The sequence below is a fragment of the Macrotis lagotis genome, chromosome 7 (genome assembly GCF_037893015.1).
Source record: "Macrotis lagotis isolate mMagLag1 chromosome 7, bilby.v1.9.chrom.fasta, whole genome shotgun sequence".
Taxonomy (NCBI): domain Eukaryota; kingdom Metazoa; phylum Chordata; class Mammalia; order Peramelemorphia; family Peramelidae; genus Macrotis; species Macrotis lagotis.
In genome coordinates, this window is record NC_133664.1 from 206,854,377 (window position 1) to 206,867,009 (window position 12,633).

Sequence of the window (12,633 nt, forward strand, 5' to 3'; positions counted from 1 at the left end):
CTGTTCTTAATCTTTGTTACAAGAAATGTTAGGGAATTTTTTTAATGATATGAGTTTTTTTTTCAAAAGAGAGGATATGAACACAAAGGCCATGTCCATTATGAAATAATACAACAAGGATGAAAAAAACAAAGGAATTTGATTAATCTCTAATGTTTGAATAGTCAAGCCACAAGTCTAGACTTCAAAATGTTCCAAATACAGTGTTTTCTCTCCACTGTTTTCTCTCCACTTTTAAGAAAGCTTTAGTTGTGTTTCTTAGACCTGAAAAAAATTAGGATATTTACAGATATGAGCCAGCATTCAGTTTAAATGATATAAAAAAATTTGGGGACAGGTCTAAGAAAATACTGGCCCTGGTTGTTCTTTGGTTGTGTGTGTGTGTGTGTGTGTGTGTGTATGCATTTATGGAGGAGGGGAAAATCACACCCCCAGCAAGAGGAATCATGCCAGCTGGTTGTGTGAATGGACATTTTTTTAATGAACCTATATAAATTAAAAACAACAATCTGAAATACTGCACAATATAAGAGTTGTCTCTAATATAAATCAGTGATGGAAAGGAACAGAATCCATCCCCAATGAAGGTCATACAATGGGTGGTAAGAAGGATGTAGGGTTCTTGGGAGATGTCCCTTTGTTATGTTTTCCCTCGGCGCCTGTACACTCCTTTGATTCCTCCTTTGCCTCTGCTTTTCCTGTGGCTTCTGCTAAAGGTGGCAAACAGAGACTGGTTACCCCTGAGGCTTCCAATTTGCCTTCACTCAAAGTTTGGGTGGAGACCTGCTGTTCACCAGAATGTTTATCATTATTAGTGGCTCCATCTTTGGTTGTATCTGTGATCTGTGTCCCAGAGGACTTGTCTGCTAAGAGAAAGATAAAAGGCAAATGAATAAAAATTGTTGATATATGAGTGTGCCTTTCCTGTACTCACATACCTGGTGGTATGTACTCACATACCAGAAAATCATGGTGGAGAGGTTAATTAAAAATAGCATAATCATTCTGCAGTGACAGTTCAACTTCTAGACTGGGGATAGAAACAACCTAAGAATCAAGTTTCTTCTACCTCTTAGTACAAGTACTTATAAACTTAGCTATATTTGTGCCCTGTGTTTTGAAAAAATAAAATAAAGCTTTGAGTCCTTAGCAGTAATGGCCTAAAAGGCTATTTGATATGAATGTGTCTTCTCTGTATCTCTGTGACTGAGTTTCCTTTTATTGTGTGTGTGTGTGTGTGTATATATATTATTATATATTATTTTATAATATAATATTTTTATATTATTATATAATATATTATATATATTATACATTATTATATATTATATATATTTCCCCCTTCCTACACTTTTTTCTCTGCCTACAGTTATTTATTTTCTCTTCCTACACTTACTCATTTCCCCACCATATATCCCTCCTTCCTCTCATTTCCCCACCATATATCCCTCCTTCCTCTGTGTCTATGTGTCATGCTTAAGTCAAAAATTTTAAAATATTTTTATGTCAATCTAAAAGAAGAAAATCTAAATAAAAATAGCTGCATACATATGTGGCCCTCGATGGATTTTTGACAGGGGCACTTGAATAAAAAGAAAACCAAAAAAAAAAAAACTTTACTCATACCTCTCTTCCAGACATTCATCAAATCACTATGAAATTTTGATCCAGAAAAAAATCTAGTCAATGTTAGAATCATTTGAACTTTTAAAATGAAAGATTAAATGGCATATTTCTTGGCATAATATTTAATCTTTAAAAGTGACAGTAGTAGTAAATCATTTTCATAAGTACTTAAAGTTTACAAAAGCAGGTTTTCCTCTCTAACAGTTTCTTATATCAATAAAATCACAGGTCTAGTCAGTCCCTAAAGCTTTCCTTAAATTACCCTGAGACGCAGTTTTCTGAAGGAGAAATTAAAGCATCCAATAGTCATATGAAAAAATAAATCACTAATTAGAGAATTGAAAATTAAAATAACAGAGGTAACACCTCAGACCTGTTAGATTGCCTAACATGATAGAAAAGGAAAATGATAAATACTGGAAGAAGATGTGGAAAAATAGGGGTACTAATGAACTATTAGTAAAGCTATAAACTTGTCTAACCATTCTGGAGAACAATTTGGAACTATGCCCAAAGGTCTGTAAAACTACTATTTTTTCTTATTTTTTTCTTTTCTTTTTTCAAAGATTTTATTTATTTTGAGTTTTACAATTTTTTCCCCAATCTTGCTTCCCTCCCTCCAACCCCCACAGGAGACAATTTGCCAGTCCATACATTGTATAAAACTGTACATTTTAATCAGTAATACATTACTAGGTCTATGTTCCAAAAAGATCAAAGAAAAAGAAAAAGCTATATATGTATGAAATTTATATATGAAAATATTTATGAAAATGTATGAAAATATTTATAGGAGAGCAACTTTTTTGTGGTGATAAAAAATCTGAGGGGAGTGCTCATCAACTGGAGAATGGATAAATAAGTAATGATGTTTGATTGTTATGGACTACTTTTGTGCTGCAAGAAATGAAGGAGATTGAGGCGGGGCCAAGATGGTGACAAGAGAAGATCGTTTCTTAGGTGCTCTCTCATAAATCTTATAAACTAAGGACTCTAACTAAATTTTCGAGAGACAGAACCCACAGAGAGACCCAGTGAGGCAGTTCTCCTACTCAAGGTAACCTGGAAAAGAGCAGAAAGGCTCTGCTCCCTGGGGTTGGAGGGGCAGCCTACCAGAACAAAAGAACTTCAAGCCTCCTGGAGGCAGCCCCAGGATATTGGGAGCCATGTCTCACAGCAGTGGGGGAGTTTCCTGACTTATGCCCCAGGGAACACCAGGCACAACTTGGGGGAACAGCAGGGGGACCTCTGCCAGAGCGAGCACGTGAAGCCCAGCCTTCAGGGCACACAACGAGCAGCATGGCCAAGGCAGTCCAGATCCAGGAAACAGAAGCTGGCAGAGCCAGTAAGGAGCCCCCAAGGCATGAGCCCATTGAGCCAAGGAAGGGGAGTGAAGAGAGAGACTGCAGAGCTCTGTCCTCTGCCCCTGGAACAGGACACTGGGGTTCTGACCACATTCAGATACTGATCACAGTCTAGGCCCCACCATAGAACAGCAGGACCCCGCCCCCCCCACCTCAGCCCTGTGGCAGAAGGTTGTGCTTATGGTCATTCACAGACCAAGAGGGAGGACAGAGCCTCACACAGAGAAGCCTTGTGGGAATGTCCCAAAAGTTCAGGAAGCACCCCAAAACCAGGCTCAGTCTGGGAAAATGAGTAAGCAGAGAAAAAAAAAGGAACACCATAGAGAAATACCTTGCCTGTGAGCCCAAGAAAAATTAAAACACTCAGTCTGAAGATGAGGAAGCACAAGCTCCTGCATCTAAAGACTCCAAGAGAAAACAGAAATTGGGCTCAGGCTATGACAGAGCTCAAAAAAGACTTTGAAAATCAAATGAGGGAGATAGAAGAAAAACCGGGAAAAGAAATGAGAGATATGCAGGAAAAACATGAAAATGAAGTCAGCAGCTTAGTCAAGGAAATCCAAAAAAAAAAATGCTGAAGAAAATAGCATGCTAAAAACCAGGTTAGGTCAAATGGATAAAACAGTTCAAAAAGTTATTGAGGAGAAGAATGCTTTAAAAAGCAGAATTGGCCAGATATAAGAAAGCTCTCTGAGGAAAACAAATCCTTCAGACAAAGAATAGAACTCAGGGAGATTGCTGAATTTACAAGAAATCAGGACTCAATACTTCAAAACCGAAAGAATGAAAAATTAGAAGAAAACATGAAACATCTCATTGAAAAAACAACTGATATGGAAAACAGATTTAGGAAAGATTATTTAAAAATTATTGTAATACCTGAAAGTCATGATCAGGAAAAGAGCGTTGACATCATTTTCAAAGAATTACTACAGGAAAATTGCCCTGATATCCTAGAAGCAGAGGGCAAAATAGAAATGTAGAGAATCCACTGATCTCTCCAAGAAAGAGATCCAAAAAAAAAAAAAAACCAACCCCCAGGAATATTATAGCCAAGTTCCAGAACTCCCAAGTCAAAGAGAAAATATTACAAGCAGCCAGAAGGACACAATTCAAATATTGTGGAGCTACAGTCAGGATCTCACAGGACTTAGCAGCAACTACATTAAAAGCTTGTAGGGCTTGGAATATAAAATACAAGAAGGCAAAAGAGCTTAGAATGCAACCGAGAATCAACTACCCAGCAAAACTTAAGTCCTCTTCCAGGGAAAATGATGAACTTTCAATGAACCAGGGGAATTTCAAATGTTCCTTTTGGAATGGCCAGAGCTGAACAGAAGGTTTGATCTTCAAATACAGGACTCAGGTGAAGCATAGAGATTGGAGAAGGGGAAAATATGAGGGACTTAATGATGATGAACTGCATGTATTCCTGTACAGAAAAATGACACTGATGATACTCATATGAACCTTCTCAATTAACAGAGCAGGTAGAAGGAGCTTTTATAGATGAAGCACAGGAGAAAGCTGAATTTGAAGATAAAATATGGTGTAAAAGTGGAGGCAATAGAAAAAAGGGAAATGTAATGGGAGAAAGAAAAAAAGAGGGGGAATAGGCCAAGATATTTCATATGATAAGATTTTTCTTTATTACAATGAGCTATTGCAATGATATAGAAGGGGGGAAGGCAAGGGGGAATGAAGGAATCTTCGCTCTCATCAGAGGTGGCTAGGAGAGGAAACAGCTTATATATTCAATGGGGTATAGGCATCTAGGAGATGGGGGGACAGGGGGAAGGGGGTGTGTGAATGAAGTAGGAGAGCTTAGACCATGGGGGGAGAGTGGTCAGATATAACACATTTTCTTTTTTACTTCTTGCAAGGGGCTGGGATTGGAAGGCCTGCCCAAGACCATAGGGCCAGGTGGATTCTGGGCCTAAAGGGTGGTAGGGAGGCTCGAAGCCTCGTGGCCCCAGGGCCAGGGATCTGTCTGCTGCGCCACTCAGATACCCTACAGCAGAGTCAGAGTGAAAGGAGAGAGAAAATATAGTACATGGTAGTGGAGAAATATGAAAGTAGGGAGTTGTAATCAGCAATGGCAACAGTGGAAAAATATGGAAGTAACTTTTGTGATGGACTTATCATAAAGAATGTGATCCACTCGTGACAGAGCTGGTGGTGTTGGAACACAGACTGAAGCACATTTATTATTATTATTATTTTTTTTTGGGGGGGCAGGGCAAATGGGGCTGGGTGGCCTGCCTGGGGCCACATAGCAGGGTGACAGTTGGATGTTTGAGGCCAGATTTGGACTGGGTGCTCCTGGCTCAAGGACTGGTTCTCTGTCTGCCACCCAGCCGCTCCTACTATTATTACTATTTTATTTTATTTTGGGTCTTTTTTTTTCTTTTTTTCTTTTTGCAGGGCAGTGGGGCTGGGGTGGCTTGCAAGTCATACAGCTGAGTGAATGTTGGGTATACGGGGCCGGATTTGGGCTCGGGTGCACCTGGCTCCAGGGCTGGTGCTCCGTCCACTGTGCCACCTGGCCATACCTACAATTACTACTATTATTTTTCTTAATTCTAATTTTAATTTTTTTCTCTCTCCCCTTTACTTTATCACTCAAGCAAGTATATTTTTTGGGGGGAGAGGGTACTTTGTTTACTCTAAAACAAGAATATTTTATTAATGTATAAAAACATTTGTACAAAATGAGAATAAATAAATATTAAAAAAAGAAATGAAGGAGATTGCTTCAGAAAAACTGGAAATACATTTATATAAGCTGATGATGCAAAGTGAAATGAGCAGAGCTAAGAGAACAGCAATATTATAATAATCAATTGTGAAAGATTTCATTACCCCACAAAAATTCCAAAGGATTCATGTTGAAAAATCCTATTGATCTTTCAGAGAGAGAATTGATGAACTCTTGATTGCATATTGCTGCATAATTTTTTCACTTAATTATTTTAAAAAAATAACATGGGGGCAGCTAGGTGGCACAGTGGATAAGCATTGGCCCTGGAATCAGAAGGACCTGCGTTCAACTCCAGCAGCAGACACTTAATAATTGCCTACCTGTGTGACCTTGGGCAAGTCACTTAATCCCATTGCCTTTAATTAAAAAAAACAGCTAATATGGAAATGTTTTTGCATGACTTCATATGTATAATGAGTATTAAAACCTTGTCTTTTCATTGGATGGAAGAAGGAAAGGAGAGAGGGAGATAAAATGAAACTAAAAATTTTTTAAAATCAAAAAAAATTAATAACCCTGTGAGGTATATGGTAAGTGATACCAGAAAAAATTTCAGGCCCAAAGAGATTAGCTGATTTTCCAGAGCCAGTGCAAGTGACTGTGTTAGAAGTAATTCAGATCTCCCAGGTGACCTCAGGTTGTTTCCATTCAACAAGAATTCAAAGAGTTGAAAATGGATTAATGAGTATGTGGCTCATATAATAAAAAGAAATGCTGAAGAGGAAAAGGTATGGAATAGATATTGGAACTATGAGCTATGGGTAGGTGACTGCAACAGAACAGGAATAACCAAGAGACTAAAGAGACAATAGCAAAGGACTGAAATTATTGAAGTGGAACTCAGTGAACCTATTAGCCAAAGACTTTTAGCCCACAGAACTCTTATGTCCAAAGTCCTCCTGCCTGACTCTCTAGGCTCTTGGATTAAAGAACTAGGAAGTTGTAAGGTTGTACCTGTCTTTCCCAAACGGGCTTGGGGCTGGACTTTCTCCTTTTCTGCAATGAAGCTGAGACTGGTTTTCTTCACACTTTGGTTTTTGGACCGTCCTTTAAGATTCCTTGACTCCTGAATCCAGACATGCTTGAGAGCCTGGTCAGGAGTCATTCGAAGTGCAGGGTCCCATCTAAAAACCAGCAAAGTCCCAAAAGAATTATTTTTCATTGAATTTTTGAAAATAGCCTATATTAAAATACTTATAATTTAAGACAGATTTTCAAAATGAAAGAAATCTTTGTAAAATAAAGATTACCATATCTGTTAGAGTATATGGCCACTCATAACATGAGTCAATGTGTCAATAGGTATGTATTGAAAACATCAGAGTTATGAAAAATTCAGGTTTTACATTTTTATAAATCATATATTTATGGGAATAAAAGGAAAGCAGATCCTAGACTTGAATCAATATGATAATAACTTCTAGTTACATGGACCAAATATTTTTTGCAGCCTTTTAATAAAAGTATCCTCTATATGTTATTTAAAAGAGATAGTAAAAGCTATTTCTACACATGAGAGTCCATATAATCTAAAAGATTTCATCCATTAAGTACCAGAGAAGATCAGATTAAATTCTATCAGCTTTACTGTTTTTCCAACAGCTGTGCAAAGTCCTTTATGAACACTCTAATAGTAAAAAGATTTGAGATAGTAAGCACTTTCTGGGGAAGGAGGAAGTATTGGCATTGGGATTACATCCAATATTTGTTCTTGTTCAGTTGTTTCAGTCAGGTCCAAATTTTTGTGGTTTTCTTGGCAAAGGTATTTGAATGATTTGCCATTTTGTTCTCCATCTCATTTTTTACAGATGAGGAAAGTGAGGCAAACAGGGTTAAGTGACTTGCTCAGGATCACACAACTAGTAAGTGTCTGAAGGCAGGCCCAGCATTCTATCTACTCTGCCACCTCTAGTTGCTGCCCCTACATCCAATAACAGGTACCTACTTTCATTCAGACAAACTTTTCTCAGTTCTTTGTTATAGTCTATAAATATTAGTGCTAGTACATCTACCAGGTGATTCCAATCAAATCACCTAGACTGAGCATTCTATAAGCTATTAAAGCTTAAAACTCCACTAAAATTTTAGAAAACCTTGCAGTTATAAAAGTGAAATGTGACCCAACCTAAAAGTATAAAGGCAATTCACTGAGCTGTGCTCCAAACTATATTAACAGGTAAGATTTCTCGAGTGCCAATATTCTAGGATAGAAAACTAACTTTAGTACTGAATTGTATACAGTAATTCATCATTTATCTGGATTTGTAATGAGGTATTCTGCCTATGTGAATTTTTTAGATAACTGAAATTTGCACCATTTGTCGAAAATTCTTAATTTAAACAATTTAAAGCAGGATACATTCCCTCCCCCACCAATCTTTGATTAATGATGCATCCTTATGAATCTTTATCAGCTATTGCAATATGGCTATAATGCAAAAATGCCTTCAGAGTCTCTTAGGTTAAATGACCCTGGACTACTATCATGTTAGTCCCTTCTCAGAAGACTATTTTAAAACTAAAATATTAAATTTTGTCTTATACCATTTAAATAGAATAAAATATATAGTAATTTAAGCTAATTCTATTGAAATGCAGTTATCACATTTTTAAGAAAAAACAAGTTCATAGTGCCCAGTTAAGAAACTCTGCTCTTCAACCCTTCTTTAATCAGCTTCCACTTCAATATTTCTGATGTTTGGTCTAGAAAAAACTGGGTTTATTTAAAAGTAATTAAGAGTAAATAGGCTAGGGGCGGCTAGGTGGCCTAGTGGATAGACACCAGCCCTGGAGTCAGAAGTACCTGAGTTCAAATCCAGCCTCAGATACTTAATAATTACCTAGCTGTGTGGCCTTGGGCAAGCCACTTAACCCCATTTGCCTTGCAAAAAAAAGTGAAAAAAAGAGTAAATAAGCTAAGAGGAAAGATTGAAGGGTCTCTGATAAAAACAAGTTGCATGAACTTTAATGAATGAATTTCATAACATTTTTGTGATTGCTTATTTCCAAATTTTCAGCTCTTTAATACTGAGTGCCAAGATCTCTAGAGATCTTCTAGAGTCACCTTAGTAACTTTAGTTGTCATTTGATCTAGAATGCAATCTAATCTGGAATTCATCTAATCCATCCCCCTCATGTGACAGATGAGGAAATTTAAGTTCAGGGGTAAAGTCATTTGCTTGTAAAGGTTATCAGGCTCCTAGCTAAGTGAAGTTTCATTATAGTTTGTGAATGCAAGCTTATTTACTACACAGCTTCACTGAAAGGAAATTAAGAAGCAGGGCTAGCTCTTTAGTCTATGCATAGGAAAGATAAGCTTCATAAATGGAGAAACCATGTAATTTTTGTCTAGTCCATGATTAAGCCAGTAAGAGATTCCAGAATTCGAATCACAGTTCAATAGTTAGAAGAATGTACCTCATCCTACTGGTAAGAGGGATGGTATTAAAATCATATGATATAATAAAAAAAATTAAGAAAGGCAGAGTTTTATCATGGATAGAGAGTCAGTTTTTGAGCCAGGAAGATCTGGGTTCTGACACACACACACATTAGCTATGTGACTAAACAACTCTAAGATTATTATAATTACCAGGCAAGTTGCTTGTCTCTTTCAGCAAAGGGAACTTTTTCATTGGGAGTTCATTCTAATGAAGTCAAAGGTTCAGAACAAAAATAAAAAGTGAACTAGACACTGAGTCAGATGACTTGAAGTTTAGATCTCATCTCCAATGTGTACTAGTTGTATGAATGTAAGTCAATTACTTAATTTTACTGAACCTCATGTTCCTCTTCTGTAAGATGGGGTAATAATACATTTATCAATTATCACAAGATTATTTTAAGGAAAGCATTTTGTATGGTTCAAATCATTAATGAATGTGATCTGAGGCTACTGCAGCTGCTGCTACTCACATTTGAGTCTCTGTTCATATGTCAGTGAAAACAAGACAAGGAAATTTGTCATTTCACCATGTCTGGTGAGCTAGGCAAATCCTCATTTCTAAGACTCAAAGTAAGATACTTGATTCCTGTCATAGTCAAACAATTGCAGTGACCTTTCCAATAGCTTTGAAGAACCAAACCCATGAGACAGTCCTTACCCTGGAAAATAAATGGGGTAAGGGAAATTAACAAGGTAGCCTAAACTCTGTTGCTCTTTGTAGGTGGGCTAAAGTCTACTGGCAAACCTCACCTTAAATTCTGTCAACAGGATTTGAACATAATGCCAGGGAAAATGTATTTCCCAGCCCCCACTTTGCCCAGCTATGAAGGAGGGCAATGATAACAAAATTAAAGATGAACACTGAAGGGAAGATGGCCAACCAACTCACATCAAGCACTTTTTCAGAAAGTCCAGAAAGCTGGTATCATAGGTTTTCAGCACCATGGTGAGATCCTTGGAGTCTGGATATCTTTTTTTCCCCCTGTTGTTGGTTATATTTTTAGGAAAACCTTTGGAATCTTTAGAGATACAACATTCATTTTTAGTTCCAGGTGCAGATGTTTCTCACAATTAAAACATTCTCCCAACTTCTTTCCCAATTGGCTACCTGATCCTCTGTAGTCAATCAGAGACTTAATTAAGCTCCATTAGAGCTGAAATACTACTTTTTGCCCTCCTGCTACCCATGCCAGCAAGGTATTTGAATTTGTAGGTGAATACACAAGTACAAGCATACACACACACACATACACACACACAAACATACATACATATAGAGTCCACTGGGTACTTTAGATTTTGAGTAACAACTTTTCAGTGATACCCAGTAAACTTCTGGACCACCCTTGCACCATCAATATCCCTTTCTGTCGCACCAGCAGACATTATGTCTACAAGGAATATTCACAGTGGTGTGTATCTATGTATTTACACACATGCATGTATATGAAAATATGCATGAATACATACATACATATGTGTTTATTTTACACCTAAGTAGGTGTTTGGTCCAGATCTAAGATTCCCCTATGACTCCCTCAATCAATGACACTGCTCTGCAACTTATAATTTTAATACTGCCTTATACACAATAGTATCATAAACTGTAGCAATTGACTTTGAAATTCATTTTACAAAATCTCAAGCTCTGTTTTATCATTATCTACAACTTGTAAGAGCCTAGTCAAATTCATCTCTAAATATGTCCTGGACTTCCCTACTTAGATTTGTCACAGCTCGACCTACTTAGTATCCCCCCCCTCCTGCCACTAAGTGAGCTGGTCCCACTTTCTCTCTGACTTGAATCATTCCAGAGGAAAATATTCAAGCTGGGTTTGCTCTGTACAGTAGAAATTTAAAGAATCAGCTACGTACTACTAGAATTAGAATATGAAATTGTGAGTTCAAAGGCAGAGACTATGATTTATTTGTCTTTGTATTTTCCCCAATGGCTCACATAGCAGAGTATACATTTTCCTTGGGGTATACCTGTTATTTCCTAAGATTCCCTCAACCAATGAAGATAATCTGCAATTTATAGTCCCAGTGTTGCCCTATTTATAGCAGGCACCTAATACATTTCATTTGAATATAAAGTTTCATGAAAGTCCTTTAAATCTTGGGTCCCCATGAAATACCCTGAAATGCAGAATGAGCATAGGTACTTACCAAAGAATGTCTGTCTCCTGGAGGCAGTCTGAATTAAGTGGAGTGGTGGTATACCCAGCACCTTCAACAGACAATACAAGAGTTCATTCACCCTTAATGGGATTACCAAAAATAAAGTCAAGAATACAAGTATAAGCACTTACCATATTGTTCTGAAGAAATGGCTAAGCCCCAGCTCAAGAGAGGTGCCTGGAGATGGAGCATCTTAAAGGATCACTTAGCTGCATATTCTTATATGACTTGGGTGTACTTGGATTCCTCAACCTGACAATCTCCATCACCAAAGATGTCAGGAGAGGTTCAGTGATTCAAATACCCCCAAGGAGTGACAACTAGGCTATCTCTTATCTCAGGATTTTGGGGCTGATGGGTCAACTCTAGGACCAACAAAGCTTTAGAGTGAACTTGATTTCTTGGTTCAGGTCCCATCCTGACCCATCTCCTCAAGATCATGAGCAGAAGGGAAAGTCTCAGCCTTTGATGCTGGGACAGATGTTGGGAGTATATATCTGCTTAGTCTGGGTTTGTCTTTGTGCAGGGGATGGTAAACCCCACCCGCTGATTTTTATGCCTCACCTCCATAATGCAAGCCAGCTGTTCTACTTCATTCTCCCCAGCAAAAAGAGGGTAGCCAGTGTACAGCTCTGCCAGAATGCAGCCCAAGCTCCACATGTCAATGGCGGTGTCATAGGGATGGCCCAGAATCACCTCCGGGGAACGGTAGAAACGACTCTGGATGTAAGTGTACACTACAGAGGGAAAGACATGAACCTATTTGTGTGACTATTCTTGATCTTTCTTCACACCCTCCTTCAAGAAATCTTCCAGGTTGACAGGGAATAAGACTAATCTGAATTTCCAAAGGTTCCATTGGTTAATTACTTCTATTCTGGAGTTGTTTGAAATTCATTAAATGTGAAGGAAAAGAGGAAAGGAAGAAAAGGAGGAGAAAGGAAGAAGAGGAAAAAGATAAGATGGAAGAATGAAGGAGGAAGAGAAAGATGCCCATAGGATGAACATAGGATCATAGATTTAGAACTAAAGAGGATTTCAAAGGTCACCCAGTCTAGCCTACTCCCTTTTTATATGAGAACATATATAGGTGGGATAGAGTAGGATAAGCAAGCACAGAGAGATTGAAATCTACATTGCAGTTATCTTTAAATTATCCTCTTCCACCCCCACCCGCTCCATCAAAAAACCCACCTCTCTTCTGACCTTTCCTATTATAGCCAATGGAACTATCATCCTTCCAGTTGTCATCCAGG

At 37.9% G+C, this 12,633-nt stretch overlaps 1 protein-coding gene across 14 annotated transcripts in view; it reads right to left on the bottom strand.

The window, feature by feature from the left end:
* The window catches only part of DYRK4 (dual specificity tyrosine phosphorylation regulated kinase 4), a 123,721-nt gene that overhangs the window by 4,581 nt on the left and 106,507 nt on the right, over positions 1 to 12,633 (bottom strand). For 11 of the 14 annotated variants that reach the window (XM_074194600.1, XM_074194598.1, XM_074194603.1 and 8 more), the window contains 5 exons: positions 11,942 to 12,114; positions 11,366 to 11,426; positions 10,086 to 10,215; positions 6,706 to 6,875; positions 458 to 866 (listed from right to left, as the gene is read on the bottom strand). In XM_074194600.1, coding sequence (XP_074050701.1) covers positions 589 to 866; positions 6,706 to 6,875; positions 10,086 to 10,215; positions 11,366 to 11,426; positions 11,942 to 12,114 — 812 coding nt within the window. In that variant the 3' untranslated portion in view covers positions 458 to 588. Of the gene's footprint in view, positions 1 to 457; positions 867 to 6,705; positions 6,876 to 10,085; positions 10,216 to 11,365; positions 11,427 to 11,941; positions 12,115 to 12,633 lie in introns of those variants that run through there. The other 3 variants (XR_012470199.1, XM_074194608.1, XM_074194605.1) reach the window with 2 other exon arrangements.